Raw genomic sequence first — 17,967 nt, forward strand, 5'->3', positions numbered from 1 at the left:
TTTCTAAAAGTGTTGGGATTAATTGGTTTTGAATCAGAGAGCTTTGGGATGATTTTTGGGTAAGGTTTAGAGGTTGAAAATGGTGGAATTTCTGGGCACGAAGGGAAGGGCCGCGGCTCTGTTCTAGAGCGCTGCGGCCCTAGGATACAAAGGAGCCAGGGAGGCTCGGCCAGGGGTAAGCGCTGCGGCGCCCAAAGCAAGGACCACCGCACATGTCTTCTTTCAGGGGTGGCTTTGGTTCTATTTTAGAGCAGGGTCACGACTAAGCTTCAAGGGCTGCAGCCCTTAGGTGCACACTTGAACATTTGGGGATTTTAGGTACGGGAATGTAGTCTAGGGTGCTCGGGATCCATTTCCCCACCGTGCTTGGTGGAATGCGATGTCCCGAAAGCTAGTATTGTACCTGGAAACATTTGCTTGAATATTAATGGAATCCAATATCTTGGTTGTGACTAGGTGTTAAGGCTAGGGCTCGGGAACAGATCGTGCTCGAGGAGCGTCGCTCGTAATCAGTGAACGCAGAAACTAAAGGTAAGAAAACTGCACCTAGTTGTATATCTGTAATGGGACTAAGGGTTCCCTAATGTGTACGCTTGAAAGGATGGTATTATGCCATGTAAACTAAATAGTGAACCAACGGCCTAAGAGTGCCAAGGGTTACACTAGCGCGCAGGGCGCGGCTTGGCCACTGGTAGCCGATGACAACTTAATATGCACTGAGCTCGGTTTAAGCGGGCCGGAGTCAGTGGGATAAACAGAGGGTGCGGCCTAAGTTCTCGGCCATGATTAATATGTGACCTAGTTACTATGTGATTTGACTGCTAGAACGATTAATTGCATTGTTGATTGTGAATATGTGTTAAGTGAATAATGTGGAATAACAAGTGTTTGGTCATGATTGATGAATTAACTATCTGCTGTTATTGGTTGTATTGCCTATTATGTTTTCTTGTTGGGCCTTGGCTCATGGGTGCTTCGTGGTGCAGGTAAAGGCAAGGGCAAACTTGATCAGCCCTGATTTGGAGAGCTCTGCGAGTGGAATGTACACGACCAGCCGCTCAGCCGCCACGATTGAGGTTTTAGGCAGGGACGCGAGACCCATAAATGTTTATTTTGCCTTAGTATGGCTGACAATTGTCTTTATTTTGAAGAGTCTGTAATCCAACTTTTAAACTCTGTTTCTTATGGGATCCCATGCATATAACTGTTTAATTATATAAAGTGAAACTTTTGTGACCAAAACCTTTTTTAACCCTAGCTCATACATGTTCAGTGACACGTTTTAAATTAATGACTTGATTAGCAAATCTTGCACATTTATAAGTACACAGTGTAGCGGTCTTGGCTATCTAGGGTGTTACAACTTGGTATCAGAGCGTCCTAGGTTTAAGGGTTCCTGAAGACCGGCTAGACATGTACATTCGCTGCTAGAGACAAGCTCAAATCAGGGTTTGGTAATGTGTATATGAGTTATGAATGTTATTTATTGGATTAATAGGAAGCATGAGATACTGATAGGGCCTGGCCCTTGACTGTTGTGTGAGACTATTGAGGTATGTTTATTAGCATCGTCGTGCATGTAAATGGATATTTGGATTAGTAATTGTATATGGTGCATGGATGAATGTCTGTTTCATAGTTATTGTGTGATGAGATTAAAGGCATGCTTATTAGCAACCGATGCATGTGGATGGATGCCTATTTGTTGATTGTTTGAGATTGGTTATGTTCCATTGGTGGATTTTGGAGAAGTTTTTACCCTGTCATCATGGTCTGACTACCGAGTCGTTGATTGCAGATTGACTTGGATTGCTATGCGTCCAACAAAATCTACGCGAATAGCCGGCACTAGGTCTGGGGCCCGGGGGTGATGACCATGGTAAGATTCCTCTGCCAGTCCCTGAGAACTGGCAGCAGTTGATGGCATATATGCAGGCTCGATTACAGAGCCAGGATGAACATATTCGCCTATTGCGACAGCAGGCTCCATCAGGGAGCGTTGCCCCTATTATACCACCTGCAGTGGTACCGGTTGTTCAGTCTGGGGAGGTTGGGAATAGGTGGGAGCTGTTATATGAGCGGTTCAGGAAGGCTGAGCAGTGGCTGACTAGGATTACTACAATTATGGATTTCATGAGAGTAGAGGGGCATGATAGAGTGGCCTGTGCCACGTATATGTTAAGAGAGGATGCCCGCATCTGGTGGGAAGTGGCATCGCAGACCAGGGATGTTGCTGCTTTGAGTTGGGAAGGTTTCAGAGATTTGTTCAGTCAGAAATACTACAACGTTGCCGTCAGGGCAGCGAAAGTTAATGAGTTTGTGAGTCTGGTGCAGGGCAATATGACTGTTACTGAATATGCCCTAAAATTTGATAGGCTTGCGAAGTTTGCACCAGATCTTGTGCCTACCGATGCTGCTAGGCAAGATCGATTTATCAGGGGGCTTAATGCTATGATAGCCTGGGATGTAGGATCACAACGGTACCTGGAGGAACAACTTATGCCCAGGCCGTTGAGAAGGCTCTTACCGCTGAGGTAGCGGAGAACAAGATATGGAGGGAAAGTTCAGTGAGGTGTGAGGGCCACAGAGTGGTGCCTCCTTATTCAGGGACAGGTAGGGGCGGAGGCTCCAGTGATTTCAAGAGAAAGGCTGACACTTCGACTGCTGCTGGTCCTGATAGGAGGGGTCGGGGTCGTCAGGGTGGCCATCAGGGTTGCAGCGAGGCATGGCGAATGATGAGGACATCAAGACTAACGATCCAATTCAAGTTCCAGTTGGTCTGGTGACGAGGGCACGAGCTAGGAGATTCAAAGAAGAGCTTAACAACTTAGTCCGGAGAATTCTACAACAGGAAGAGGTCGAGTTCACTACTGAGGGTGAACAAAGGCTTGTGCTGCTCATCAAAGTTGATTCAGTTTAGGAGCTTGTTTCCTTTAATTATTTGTTTTAGTTCAAACTATATTTTCATGTTTTATTAGAGTTTTTGTTGGAGTCAAAGACATGTCGTTTTGGGCCTTTTCATTATGGGTATTTTAGGGTTTTTATTTGTCTAAAAGCCCTCTTTGTAATTTTCGGCTATATTAAGCCTTGTGGACAACTTGGAATTCAGATAGTTTTGGTTAATGAAAAGACATTGTGATTTTTCTTCTTGAGTTCTTGAAGAAACTTTCGAACTTAACAAGGGGATTCCTTGTGGCGTTCGAATCTGACTTATCAAACAGATAATCCATTCCCGTTTGTGGCGTCTTCACCATACCAAGGTTCGTGCTTTGCTAAACATTGGGTCGCGGTTTCCATTCCAAATTCGAGTGTTCTTGGATTGTTTATCCAGATTTGGTTCGGGTTTCGTCACATTTGTTGGCGTGGTTCGTATTAGTTGGTATCAGAGCCTAGGTTCATACGGTTTGGCTTATCCTTTTCCTTGTTTTCTTTTCATTTCTTTGTTCAAATCGTGCAATTGATTTAGGGTTTCTGAAAATCGCCCTATTTTTTTCTTTTCTTTTCTGAAATCGTGAATTAGGGTTCTTATTGTGAAATCTGAATTTGCATTGAGTTTCTCTTATTTTTATTGTGCAATCTGAATTTGCATTGAGTTTCTCTTGTTCTTATTGTGAAATCTGAATTTGCTTTGGGTTTCTCTTGTTCTTATTGTGAAATCCGAATTGGCATTGAGTTTCTCTTGTTCTTATTGTGAAATCTGAATTGGCATTGAGTTTCTCTTGTTCTTATTGTGAAATCCGAATTGGCAGTGAGTTTCTCTTGTTCTTATTGTGAAATCTGAATTGGCAGTGAGTTTCTCTTGTTTTTATTGTGAAAATCTGAATTTGCATTGAGTTTCTCTTGTTCTTTTGTGAAATTTGAGTTGTTTTGTTTTCAAATCGTTCTAGTTCCACCAAGTCTGATTTTTTTTCCTTGTGTCTTGTACCTGCGTTTGAGAAAGAAAAAAAAAAAGAAAGAAAGAACGAAAGAAGAAGAAAAATCAAGAGGATCCGAAAAAAAAAATCAAGAGTCTGGAAACCTCTCTTAAAATTTTTTGTTCTAATCTTGTTCCATATGTCCTAGAGGCTCTTTTGCCAAATCCTCACACAAGTGTATCAAAAATCATCAGTTTTGCTATATTCGTTTGGTTTGTTATGGTTTGATTTGCTACTAGAATCCTTCATCATATCGTTTGATTAGTTTTGAAAGAGCTTAAAGAAGAATACAAGTGGAAAAAGGTAGAGGTGCGAGCTTATTTGAGGGTAAAAGCCATTGAAATTGAGTGAAACACAAGTGGATTTGAGTGAAAATATTGTTCGAGTGAAACACGTGAGGGAGTGTGGTGAGGTCTCTTCTCCATATTGTTCTAACCATATTTTGCAGATTTTCATCATGGCACAAAATCTAGAGAAAATGCAAGCAATGAGATTCCACCACCTGAGGTTCCTAATCTACAAATTCAAGCATTAATGGGGGAGATGCGAAGGATGATGAGGGCGGAGTGTGAACAAATACATGAGAGGTTGGATAGGGAAGAAGAGGGAACGCAATGGAGGGCACGAAGGAACAGGGTGCAACAACGGGATGTTGAGGGTGAAAGAGAGTTTGAAGGGGGAGATTTAGAGGAAGAGTTTGATAGGATGTTAGAGGGTAACCATAGGAGGTATGGTCGGGATAGAGAAGCTAGGAACTGGATAGATAATAATTTGGGAAATATCAAGATGAGAATCCCCGTATTTCAAGGGAAGAGTGATCCCGAAGCTTACCTTGAGTGGGAAAAGAAGATGGAGTTGGTTTTCGATTGTCACAACTACTCCGAAGTGAAGAAGGGAAAACTTGCTGCAATTGAATTTACTGATTATGCTATTGTTTGGTGGGATCAGTTGTGCATCAACAGGAGGCAAAATGGAGATCCTCCTATTGAGACTTGGGAAGATACGAAGAGGGTGATGAGGCGACGTTTTGTACTAGCTCATTACTATTGGGATCTATACCTTAAGCTGCAAGGTCTTCGTCAAGGTTACAAGAGTGTTGATGAGTATTACAAAGAGATGGAGATGGCTATTATTAGAGCCAATGTGGAAGAAGATCAGGAGGCAACAATGGCAAGGTTTTTGAATGGGTTGAACAGAGAGATTGCTAATACAATTGAGCTACACCATTATGTGGAATTGGAAGATTTGGTGCATATGGCAATGATAGTTGAGAGGCAGCTCAAGAGGGGTAGTACAAGTTCAAATCCAAGACAAATCCCACAAAATCCAAGTGCAGCACCTTGGCGGTCGAACTATCCAAAGAAAGAAGAAAACCCTTTTACTCACATGCCTAAAACCGAGCAAAAACCAGCCACCACAACCACAGCCTCTCAAGGTAAAACAGCCCCTACTTCGTCCCGTTCTAGTGAGATTAAGTGTTTCAAATGTCAGGGGAGAGGACACATAGCTAGCCAATGCCCAAACAAACGAGTTATGGTAATTCGGGATAATGGGGAGATAGATTCCGTAGATGAAGATGATCTTGATGACATGCCACCATTGGAGGACGCTTCTATGGCTGGTGAGGAGTTTGGGGCTGAATATGGTGAGATGCTTGCACTAGTCACACGACGAGCCTTAAATTTGCAAGCAAAAGAAGAGGAAGAAGAGGTACAGTGGGAGAACATCTTTCACACTCGTTGTCATGTGAAAGACAAGGTATGTAGTGTTATTATTGATGGTGGTAGTTGCACTAACGTTGCTAGTTCTTCCATGGTTGAGAAGCTGGGGCTCACACCACTTTGACATCCTCGTCCATACAAGTTGCAATGGCTGAATGATAGTGGTGAAGTAAGGGTTACAAAGCAGGTTGTTGTATTATTTCGAATTGGCAAATATGAGGATGAAGTATTGTGCGATGTGGTTCCAATGCATGCTAGACATCTCCTTCAGGAAGACCTTGGCAATTTGATCGGCGGGTGCAGCATGATGGCTTCACCAACAAGTACTCATTCACGTTCCGTCAGCGAACAATCACTCTAGCTCCGTTGACACCAAAACAAGTATATGAAGATCAAGTGAGGTTGCAAAAATTGAGTGATAAAAAAAAATTGAGTGAGCAAAAGAAAGAGAGTGAAAAGATGAATGAGAGTGAGGGAAAAGAGAGACAAACAGAGAGCAAGGTCGAATCAAGTGAGAGAGAAAAGAGAGAGAAGAGTTCGGCCAAGGAGGGAAAATTAGAGAGAAAACAAAGAAATTTTTATGAAAAAACAAGTGAGGTTAAGCGAGCATTGATTGCAAAACGGCCGATGATTGTACTCATGTACAAGGAGACTCTTTTAAACACTAACCAACTCCGCTACCTAGTGGTGTTGTTTCTATTTTGCAGGAGTTCGAGGATGTGTTTCCTGAGGAGGTACCACATGGTTTACCACCTATCCGAGGGATTGAACATCAAATTGATTTTGTTCCCGGTGCTTCAATCCCAAACTGACCAGCATACAGGAGCAATCCGGAGGAGACGAAGGAACTCCAAAGGCAAGTTGAAGAATTGATGGAGAAAGGGCATGTGAGAGAAAGCATGAGTCCTTTTGCTGTTCCAGTGATTCTAGTTCCCAAGAAGGATGGAACATGGAGAATGTGTGTTGACTGCCGAGCCATCAACAACATAACGGTAAAATATCGACACCCCATTCCTCGTTTAGATGATATGTTGGATGAGTTGCATGGTTCTTGTGTGTTTTCTAAGATTGATCTTTAAGAGTGGGTATCATCAAATACGAATGAAAGAAGGAGATGAATGGAAGACAGCGTTTAAAACTAAACATGGATTGTATGAGTGGTTAGTCATGCCTTTTGGATTAACTAATGCACCTAGCACTTTCATGCATTTAATGAATCATGTTTTGCATGCTTTCATTGGAAAATTCATTGTTGTGTATTTAGATGATATTCTTATTTATAGCAAGAGTTTGCATGATCATGCTTCACATTTGCATTCGGTTTTGGATGTGCTTAGGAAAGAGAAGTTATATGCTAACCTCAAGAAGTGCACTTTCTGCACCGATAAGCTTGTTTTCCTAGGTTTTGTTGTGAGTGCTACAGGTATTGAGGTTGATGAAGAGAAGATCAAAGCCGTCCAAGAGTGGCTGACCCCCTCCAGTGTAGGTAATGTTAGAAGTTTTCATGGACTTGCTAGTTTTTACAGGAGGTTTGTGAAGGATTTTAGCACCATCGCCGCACCACTTACCGAAGTTATCAAGAAGAACGTTGCATTCAAATGGGGTGAAGCACAAGAGGAAGCATTTCAGATTATTAAACACAAGCTTACTCACGCTCCTTTACTTGCTTTGCCTAACTTTTCTAACACGTTTGAAGTTGAATGTGATGCTTCTGGTATAGGTATTGGCGTTGTTCTTATGCAGGATGGGAGACCACTTGCGTACTTTAGCGAGAAGCTAAGTGGGGCTGCACTTAACTACCCCACTTATGACAAAGAGTTGTACGCATTGATTCAAGCTTTAGAGACATGGTAGCACTATTTGTGGCCGAAGGAGTTTGTGATTCGTATGGATCATGAATCTTTGAAACATTTGAAAGGACAACATAAACTGAACAAGAGACATGCACGATGGGTTGAGTACATTGAGACGTTTCCCTATGTCATTCGGTATAAACAAGGTAAGGAGAATGTGGTTGTTGATGCACTTTCACGCAGGTATGCCTTAATATCTACTCTTGATGCTAAATTACTTGGTTTTGAGCTCATTAAGGAACTTTATCATGTTGACCACGACTTTGGAGAGATTTATGGCGCTTGTGAAAAATCTGCTAAGGGAAAGTTTTATAGGCATGAGGGTTTCTTGTTTAGGGAGCATCGGTTGTGTGTACCTTATTGTTCATTGAGAGATTTGTTAGTTCGGGAGTCCCACGGTGGAGGGTTGATGGGACATTTTGGAGTCGCTAAGACTCTAGCTATGTTACAGGAGCACTTCTATTGGCCACACATGAAACGAGATGTTGAGCAAATTTGTGGTAGGTGTGTCACTTGTAGGCAGGCTAAATTGAGAGTCCAGCCAAATGGTCTTTACACGCCACTACCTATTCCTAGTTCACCCTGGGTTGATATTTCGATGGATTTTGTTTTGGGTTTACCTAGGAGTAAGCGTGGGAGGGACTCAATCTTTGTGGTTGTAGACCGGTTTTCTAAGATGGCTCACTTTATACCTTGTCATAAAACTGATGATGCTTCTAATGTTGCAGAATTGTTCTTTAGGGAGATTGTGAGATTACATGGTATGCCTAGGACAATTGTGTCAGATCGGGATGCTAAGTTCTTTAGTTACTTTTGGAAGACGTTGTGGGGTAAACTAGGAACGAAGTTGTTGTTTTCTACTACTTGTCATCCTTAAACTGATGGTCAAACAGAAGTAGTTAATATAACTTTATCCACTTTGTTAAGGGCTATCATTAGTAAGAACATTAAGACTTGGGAGGATTGTTTACCACATGTTGAGTTTGCTTATAATCGTTCCATGCATTCTGCTACTAAGTTTTCACCGTTTGAAATTGTTTCTGGTTTTAACCCTTTAACTCCTTTGGATTTATCACCTTTACCTATTTCTGAGCATGTGAGTTTAGATGGTAAGAAGAAGGCAGAATTTGAGAAGCAATTCCATGAGAGGGCACGACTCAACATAGAGAGGAGGATAGAGCAATACATCAAGCAAGCTAACAAGGGACGTCACAAGCAGGTTTTTGAGCCTGGTGATTGGGTGTGGTTGCACATGAGGAAAGAAAGATTTCCAGCACAAAGACGTTCCAAGTTGCTACCTCGAGGAGATGGTCTGTTTCAAGTGCTAGAACAGATCAATGACAATGCCTACAAACTAGATTTACCAAGTGAGTACAATGTTAGTGCTACTTTCAATGTTACTGATCTGAGTCCTTTTGACGTAGGTGACGATTTGAGGACAAATCCTTTTCAAGAGGGGGGGAATGATGAGGACATCAAGACTAACGATCCAATTCAAGTTCCATTTGGTCCGGTGACGAGGGCACGAGCTAGGAGATTCAAAGAAGAGCTTAACAACTTAGTCCGGAGAATTCTACAACAGGAAGAGGTCGAGTTCACTACTGAGGGTGACCAAAGGCTTGTGCTACTCATCAAAGTTGATTCAGTTTAGGAGCTTGTTTCCTTTAATTATTTGTTTTAGTTTGAACTATATTTTCATGTTTTATTAGAGTTTTTGTTGGAGTCAAAGACATGTCGTTTTGGCCCTTTTCATTATGGGTATTTTAGGGTTTTTATTTGTCTAAAAGCCCTCTTTGTAATTTTCGGCTATATTAAGCCTTGTGGACAACTTGGAATTCAGATAGTTTTGGTTAATGAAAAGACATTGTGAGTTTTCTTCTTGAGTTCTTGAAGAAACTTTCGAACTTATCAAGGGGGTTCCTTGTGGCGTTCGAATTTGACTTATCAAACGAATAATCCATTCCCGTTTGTGGCGTCTTCACCATACCAAGGTTCGTGCTTTGATAAGCATTGGGTCGCAGTTTCCATTAAAAATTTGAGTGTTCTTGGGTTGTTTATCCATATTTGGTTCGGGTTTTGTCACATTTGTTGGCGTGATTCGTATCAGCGGACCTATCCGGAATGCCCGAGGTGTAAAAGACACCATCTGGGCGAGTGTCAAGCCAAGGCTTGCTTTTTGTGTGGAACAGTAGGGCATCTCAGGAAAGACTGCCCAACAGTGAAGAAAGGTGAAGCAGGGAAGGTGGATAGCTCTACAGCTCGAGTATTCACCTTGACTCAGGCAGAGGCCGAGGCTAGTCCCTCGGTAGTGATAGGTCAGCTTTCTAGCGCTGGCTTTCCTTTTACTGTGTTGATTGATTCTGGTGCAACACTTTCCTTTGTTTCTAGTAAAGTGATTGATAGATTGTGTATACCTAGTGAATATCGGACTGCAGGGTTTGGGACATTATTGCCTACAGGGGAATAGGTAGTTTCTAGGAGATGGATTAGGGCACTGCCAGTGATGGTGGATAGCAGGGAGCTTTCGGTGGATCTGATTGAGTTAGATATGGAGGATATTGATATGATTCTGGGGATGGACTAGTTGGTCAGATATGGGGCTACGATCAACTGCAGGAAGAAGATGGTGACTTTTGAGCCTAAGGAAGAGGATCCTTTTGTTTTTGTGGGTGCTGTATGTGGACCCCGCATACCCATGATTTCAGTGTTGAGAGCCAGAGACTTGTTACAGGGAGGATGCATAGGTTTTTTGGCCAGCGTAGTGGATATTACTAGGGTTATGTTGGCAGGGTCGGGAGAGACCAGATTGGTGTGTGAGTTTTTGGATGTATTTCTTGAGGATCTACCAGGGTTGCCGCCGCGCAAGGAGATTCAGTTTGAGATTGAGTTAGCACCGGAGATAGAACCATTATAGAGGACACCATATAGGATGGCTCCAGCTGAGTTGAAGGAATTAAAGATACAGTTGTAGGAGCTTTTGGATTTGGGATTCATCAGACCTAGTTACTCACCATGGGGTGCTCCAGTGTTGTTTGTTAAGAAGAAGGACGGGACTCTGAGGATGTGTATAGACTACAGAGAATTGAACAAGTTGACCATAAAGAATAAGTACCCTCTACCAAGGATTGATGACTTGTATGATCAGCTGCAGGGAAAGACAATGTTCTCAAAGATCTACGATCTGGTTATCATCAGCTGAGGATCAAAGATGAGGATATACCGAAGACGGCCTTTCGGACGCGGTATGGGCATTATGAGTTCTTGGTCATGTCTTTCGGTTTGAACAATGCCCCGTCAGCTTTTATGGATTTGATGAACAGGGTGTTCAAGGACTTCTTGGATCTGTTCGTCATTGTCTTCATCGACGACATCTTGGTATACTCCAGTTCAGAGGCAGAGCATGAGCAGCATCTTCGACAGGTTTTGCAGAGGTTAAGGGAGCATCAGTTGTATGCCAAGTTTAAGAAGTGTGAGTTTTGGTTGCCAGAGGTGACTTTTCTTGGGCATATAGTTGGTGCAGAAGGGATTAAGGTGGATCCGTCTAAGGTAGAAGCAATAAGAGATTGACCGAGGCCAAGAAATGCCTCGGAGGTGCGAAGTTTCCTTGGGTTGGCAGGTTATTACAGACGGTTCGTAGAGGGGTTTTCAAAGATTTCTTCACCAATGACAAAGCTGAGAAGAAAGAATAAGAAGTTTGTTTGGTCAGAGAAGTGTGAGAACAGTTTTCAAGAGTTGAAGCGACGACTTATTTCTGCACCTGTGCCGAGTCTTCCTTCGGAGGAAGGAAAGTTTATAGTCTATTGTGATGCATCAAGGATGGGTTTAGGCTGTGTGTTGATGCAGAATGAGAAAGTTATAGCCTACGCATCTCGGCAGCTGAAGGAGTATGAGCAGCGGTATCCTACTCATGATCTGGAATTAGCGACAGTGGTATTCACACTGAAGGTTTGGTGGCATTATCTGTATGGGGAGAGGTGCGAGATATATATTGACCACAAGAGTTTGAAATATTTCTTCACTCAGAAGGATCTGAACATGAGACAGAGGCGTTGGTTAGAGCTGGTTAAGGATTATGATTGTGATATCCTTTACCACCCTGGGAAGGCCAATGTGGTGGCAGATGCTTTGAGCCGGAGGGGCCCAGGGCAGTTGTACAGTTCCACCCAGATTTCAAGGGAGTTAGTAGATGAAATGTCCAGAGCAAGGATAGAATTTGTGGTGGGCCAGTTCGCTAATATTACTATGTAGTCGACCCTGCTAGAGAGGGTTAAGGAGGGGCAAATGGTGGATGCGCAGTTGCAGGAAGTTAGGCAGCATGTTTTAGCAGGGACAGCTAAGGATTATTCCGTCTCTGAGATTGGTATGCTTCGATATCAGGGGCAGATTTTTGTTCCAGCAGATGAGTGGATCAGACGGGAGATACTGGATGAGTCTCACACTACGCCGTACTCGCTTCATCTGGGTACCACGAAGATGTATCAGGATCTACGGACATTGTATTAGTGGCCCGGAATGAAGAAGCATGTGGTAGAGTATGTGTCTAGATGTTTGACATGTCAGCAGGATGGAAGTGGGAGGACATTACGATGGATTTCATGGGAGGATTACCCAGGACAGTTGGACTTCATGACTCGGTGTGGGTGATAGTGGACAGATACACCAAGTCAGCTCATTTCCTTCCAGTAAGGTCGACATACACTGTAGATCAGTATGCAGAATTGTATGTGAGGGAGATCGTTCGTCTCCATGGCGTTCCTTAATCTATTGTGTCAGACAGGGATCCTATCTTTACTTCCAAATTTTGGGGAGCTCTGCAGAGAGCTATGGGGACCCAACTGAATTTTAGCACAACTTTTCATCCTTAGACTGATGGACAGTCTGAGAGGATGATTCAGGTGTTAGAGGACATGCTTAGGGCATGTGTGATTGATTTTGAGGGATCTTGGAGTAAATACTTACCGTTTATTGAATTCTCGTATAACAACAGTTATCAATCAACGATTGGGGTGGCCCCTTATGAGATGTTATATGGGAGAAAGTGTAGATCACCCGTACATTGGGATGAGATGGGTGAGAGGAGGTACTTAGGACCAGATATGGTCTAGAAGACTAATGAGGCTATTGAGAAGATTCGAGCTAGAATGCTTGCTTCGCAGAATAGACAGAAAAGCTACGCTGATCCTAAGCGTAGGGACGTGGAGTTCCAGGTTGGAGACCACATGTTTCTGCGGGTCTCACCACTGAGAGGGGTGAGGAGACTTGGGGTAAAGGGCAACCTGAGCCCTCGGTTTGTTGGACCTTTTGAGATTCTAGAAAGGATTGGACAAGTGGCTTATAGGTTGGCCTTGCCACCGTCACTGTCAGGGGTTCACGATGTATTCCATGTCTCCATGTTGCGGAAGTATGTTTCAGATACAACGCATGTGCTGAAGTATGAGGACTTAGAGTTACAGACATATTTTTCCTATGAGGAGCGACCAGTTCAAATTTTGGATCGGAAGGACAAAGTGTTACGGAATAAGACGATTCCGTTAGTTAAAGTGTTGTGGAGAAATAACAAGGTCGAGGAAGCCACCTAGGAGTTAGAATCAGCGATGCGGGATCAGTATCCCGAGTTATTTAGGTAAACGAGGACAAAATTCTCATTAGGAGGGGATAGTTGTAACGACCCCCAATTCGCTAAATGGGGCTTAAAGGCCTTGATTAGTGTGCCGGGAGGGCAAAGTTGAGTTAAATGTGATTTGAGTGAGTTTATTGATTTGAATGCATAATTATATGATTAAAGATGCTTGTATGATTATATTGATGTTAATGTGATATATATATGGTGTATGTGAGAACCACATTATTATGTGGGTAGGTTTATAGAGCACGACTAGAGGCGATCCTAGGGCTAGATAGCGGGAAGGGTCACAATGGGGTTTAACAGTTGACTTTGGATAAGTCAGGGGCATCTTAGGTATCGGGTAGTTATTTAGACTATCGGGTTATGAAAATAAATATATGGAGATATATTTGAGGTTAGGAAGTCTAGGCCGGAATATTGGAGAATTTTACCGTTTTGCCCTCGGGGATGGTTCCAGCACCCTGAGCCTCGGGATTGAGTTAACGGGATAAGGGTAGACTAAATTAAAGGAAAATAGTAGAACACAAAATAAATCGACCCTTTATTCTCAGCCTTTTCTATATCTTCTCTCTCAAGGAAAACACAACAAAACAGAGAAAAATTAGAGGATTTGAGTTGGGATTTCTGAGAATTGAAGGTGGGATTTAGCAAATTAACTTAAGGGTTATCCAAGGAACTTAATCAGGACTAAGGTAAGCATTGAATTCCCTTCTTTGTGGTTAGAAATTCTGAGTTTTGGCTGGGTATTGAGATAATTGTGATTTTGATGTTTAAGGGCAGAATTAAGGTGGAAAGCTTGGCAGTTGACTTGGATTTTCCTTAGAGAAGTGATTCCGCAGAAGAGGTAAGCTCTAATTCATGATTTAGAGGTTTTTAATCTGAGTTTGCATGGTTGGTTGGGTGTTTTGAAGTTCTCGAGTTTCAGAAATTGAAAGTAGGATTTCAATGAGTTTTAAGTTAGGTTTTCAGTTGAATTAAGTTGTTAAAGTCATTCTAAAAGTGTTGGGATTAATTGGTTTTGAATCAGGGAGCTTTGGGATAATTTTTGGGTAAGGTTTAGAGGTTGAAATTGGTGGAATTTCTGGGCACGAAGGGAAGGGCCGCGGCTCTGTTCTAGAGCGTTGCGGCCCTAAGATGCAAAGGAGCCAGGGAGGCTCGGCCAGGGGTAAGCGCTGCGGTGCCCAAAGCAAGGGCCGCAACGCGTGTCTTCTTTCAGGGGTGGCTTTGGTTCTATTTTAGAGCAGGGTCATGGCTAAGCTTCAAGGGCCGCAACCCTTAGGTGCACACTTGAACATTTGGGGATGTTAGGCACGGGAATGTAGTCTAGGGTGCTCGGGATCCATTTCCCCACCGTGCTTGGTGGAATTCGATGTCCCGGAAGCTAGTATTGTACCTGGAAACATTTACTTGAATATTAATGGAATCCAATATCTTGGTTGTGACTAGGTGTTAAGGATAGGGCTCGGGAACGGATCGTGCTCGAGGAGCGTCGCTCGTAATCAGTGAACGCAGAAACTAAAGATAAGAAAATTGCACCTAGTTGTATATCTGTAATGGGACTAAGGGTTCCCTAATGTGTAATCTTGAAAGGATGGTATTATTCCATGTAAACTAAATAGTGAACCAACGGCCTAAGAGTGCCAAGGGTTACACTAGCGCACAGGGCGCGACTTGGCCACTGGTAGCCGATGATAGCTTAATATGCACTGAGCTCGGTTTAAGCGGGCCGGAGTCAGTGGGATAAATAGAGGGTGCAGCCTAAGTTGTCGGCCCTGATTAATATGTGACCTAGTTACTATGTGATTTGACTACTAGAACGATTAATTGCATTGTTGATTGTGAATATGTGTTAAGTGAATAATGTGGAATAACAAGTGTTTGGTCATGCTTGATGAATTAACTATCTGCTGTTATTGGTTGTATTGCCTATTATGTTTTCTTGCTAGGCCTTGGCTCACGGGTGCTTCGTGGTGCAGGTAAAGGCAAGGGCAAACTTGATCAGCCTTGATTTGGAGAGCTCTGCGAGCGGAATGTACACGAACAGCTGCTCAGCTGCCACGGTTGAGGTTTTAGGCAGGGACGCGAGACCCATAAATGTTTATTTTGCCTTAGTATGGCTGACAATTGTCTGTATTTTGGAGACTCTGTAATCCAACTTTTAAACTCTGTTTCTTATGGGATCCCATGTAAATAACTGTTTAATTATATAAAGTGAAACTCTTGAGACCAAAACCTTTTTTAACCCTAGCTCATACATGTTTAGTGACACGTTTTAAATTAATGACTTGATTAGCAAGTCTTGCACCTTTATAAGTACACAGTGTAGCAGTCTTGGTTATCCAGGGTGTTACAAGCTATATGTGAATGGGTATCGGGTTCTATCCGGGCTATATGTTCTATACTGGAGGCAAAACTTGCTCATCCCCTCTCCGTTTGAAATCCTGTATGTTTACAGCTTTCGAGCCCTTAAGAAGGGTAAGAATGATGGGTACTATACTATAATGAAGTATACTTACCCAGGGATTTGTTACAAGGCTTTGTTCATGAACAAGAGCCACACACAGGATTACAAAGACCAGTTCTTCTGAACCAGTGACATTCCCACGCGGACCAACCCCACTTTACTCCTGGACTTCGCTAGGGTTAGTAAGTTTTCTTCAAACCTCTCATTTGTATGTCCTTTGCATGTAGTTGGTTAGGAAATTCCTTTTGTAGGTCCCTACAGCCATACTTCGCTCGTCGTGGCCTACGACGACCAACTTCAATGGATGAAGGATCTTCCTGATGAGGATCTGAATCTCAGACACCTAGTAATGGAAGAGAACTTATGGTAATACGGTCTCATCTGGTTGGACCAACGCCTGGGCTTGGTGGACCTCTCCCCCTTCAGAAACTCCAAGAAGTCCTTGGAGGAGGCCAGACTCTACACTGAGTACATAGCTGATCAGACCCTCCTACAGTTTACCCAATGGATGAGGGAGGAGCACATGGAGACCGTGCTCACCATTCAAGCCACAGTTGAGGCCCAGGAGGACCAGGAGCTTGAGGAAGAGCTTCAAGAAAGGATAGAATCCTCGTTTACAGACCAAGTTAAATCCACCATCATTCGGTATCATGCTAAGCATATAGGAGACGGAGTTAGTCCCGAACATATGTGGGTCTTGCCATCACTCCTTGAGTGTGGACAGATCTCGAGACGTCATTGGAGTGGGGAGAAGTTCCAAGACTACCCAGACTTGATTGGCATTTTCTTCAACCATCCGAAGAGAATGGTTGACCCCCAGGTTTTTGTGCCACTAGACGAGGTGACGTCCATCCACGTAAGGTGGTTCTACCAGAATGAGACAAACACCACCTAGGAGATTGGCAGACTTATGTTAGAGTTTTCCCACTATATTCTTCACCTGAAGGAGCCATCTAGTGGTGGGGATCCCCAGGAGTTTTCTTGCATATTTAGAATATTATGCATTCATTTTATTCTTTATTCTTTTCCTCTGGAGGCTAACCATTTCTCGTTGCTTTCCAGGTCACATAGGTTTGTTCGATTCTATTTGGGCCAAACGCCAGAGAGTGTCGAGACCCTCTCAAATCCAAATCCTGGTTGCATCCAATGTGGTGCCTCCAGCCCTGGTGGCTATTCCTCCAGTCCAGACAGTTCCTGCAACTTCGGTAGTTGTTCCACTTGTATCCCTCCTAAGGTCAGTGGTGTATGGGAAGGTCATAGACCATTGTGGTGGTCCCCGGTCCTCCGAGGTGCCTAACAGTCTACCAGCCAGAATGTCACGGCTTGTGATCATCCTGAAGCACTTCGGATGGGAGGATCAAGAAAGGCACTGGCGAATGATTTTGTACATGAACTCCTGCCTTGAGGAGGGGAATGAGGACTTCAAGGTCCTTGCAGAGTTCTTTCATGAGGACAGGCGAAAGACCACGATGTCGCTCCCTAGCTGTTTAGAGATGGAGCCTCTCCTAGCAGGGAGGCTTGGAGAAAGGGTAGCTTTGCGGATGGTGGAACTCCTTCAAGGTTTAACAGGATCCCTCTACAAGATTCCTTCTCGCAGCTACGCCCGTTGCGAAGAAGACAATGAGATTTCCCTCCTCCCAATGTGCCGCTACGCCACGTTGCGGATAACTATTATTCTGCATTTTCAAGACCACTCTTTTTATAGCCAAGTGTTATTGTGAAGCTAATTTTATTCCATTGTGTAGGTTGCGGCTATCTTTCAGTGGCTTGGGGACGTCGTCACAATGAGGTCCTTCGAGCTCAAGGATTAAGGTAGGCCTCTGTCTCACTGGAGGATTATTCAAGACTCCAGAAGGAAAAGGAGGATGAGAAGGCTCGTGCCTCCAATTTGGAGACCCGTCTAGAGACGAAGAAGTCAAGAGTCCAAACAATCGAGGAGACTTCCTCCAAGTTAGTGGAAGAAGCCATGGGATGCTCCAAGTCTGCTGAGGAGGTTATCCATAAGGTCAGGGACAACCTTAAGGTGTCACGGGGGGAGACCCACTTTGCCCGCGAGGAGGTGGAAAAAGCATTGAAGGGAGGCGTCACATCATTCCAAGGATGTCGCCCAGGCCTGAGGAGATGCCTCCCGAGCATAGGAGGAAGCTGCGTAGGCAATTTTGATGGCTCAAACTGCTACCATGGAGTCTGAGGGCTTGAACCTTAAATTCTAAGAGCTGGAGAAGGAGCTCGTTATTCTGGCAGAGGGCACCCTCTATGTGGCTTTGTAGAGCAATAGGGAGATGGACATGGCCTTCACGAACGACCCCAACATCAAGATGTTGTTCGAGGAGCACTTTCGTGCTCTCGAGGTTGATCCTGTAATAGACAACGTCGCAGAGGTTCCCCC

The 17,967-nt window shown here is 43.6% G+C and overlaps 1 protein-coding gene across 1 annotated transcript; it reads left to right on the top strand.

The window, feature by feature from the left end:
- The first annotated feature begins 7,522 nt into the window (after nt 1–7,522).
- Nucleotides 7,523–8,229, top strand: LOC133792296 (uncharacterized). The gene is made up of 2 exons (XM_062230198.1): nt 7,523–7,866; nt 8,217–8,229. The coding sequence occupies exons 1-2, from the start codon at nt 7,523–7,525 to the stop codon at nt 8,227–8,229; spliced, it is 357 nt and encodes a 118-aa protein (XP_062086182.1).
- The last annotated feature ends 9,738 nt before the right edge of the window (nt 8,230–17,967 follow it).

Source organism: Humulus lupulus, chromosome 7, assembly GCF_963169125.1.
Source record: "Humulus lupulus chromosome 7, drHumLupu1.1, whole genome shotgun sequence".
NCBI classification, from domain to species: domain Eukaryota; kingdom Viridiplantae; phylum Streptophyta; class Magnoliopsida; order Rosales; family Cannabaceae; genus Humulus; species Humulus lupulus.

Excerpts from the sequence above, each read along its gene's own strand:
- LOC133792296 (XM_062230198.1), top strand. The coding sequence starts at position 7,523 with ATGGATCATGAATCTTTGAAACATTTGAAAGGACAACATAAACTGAAC.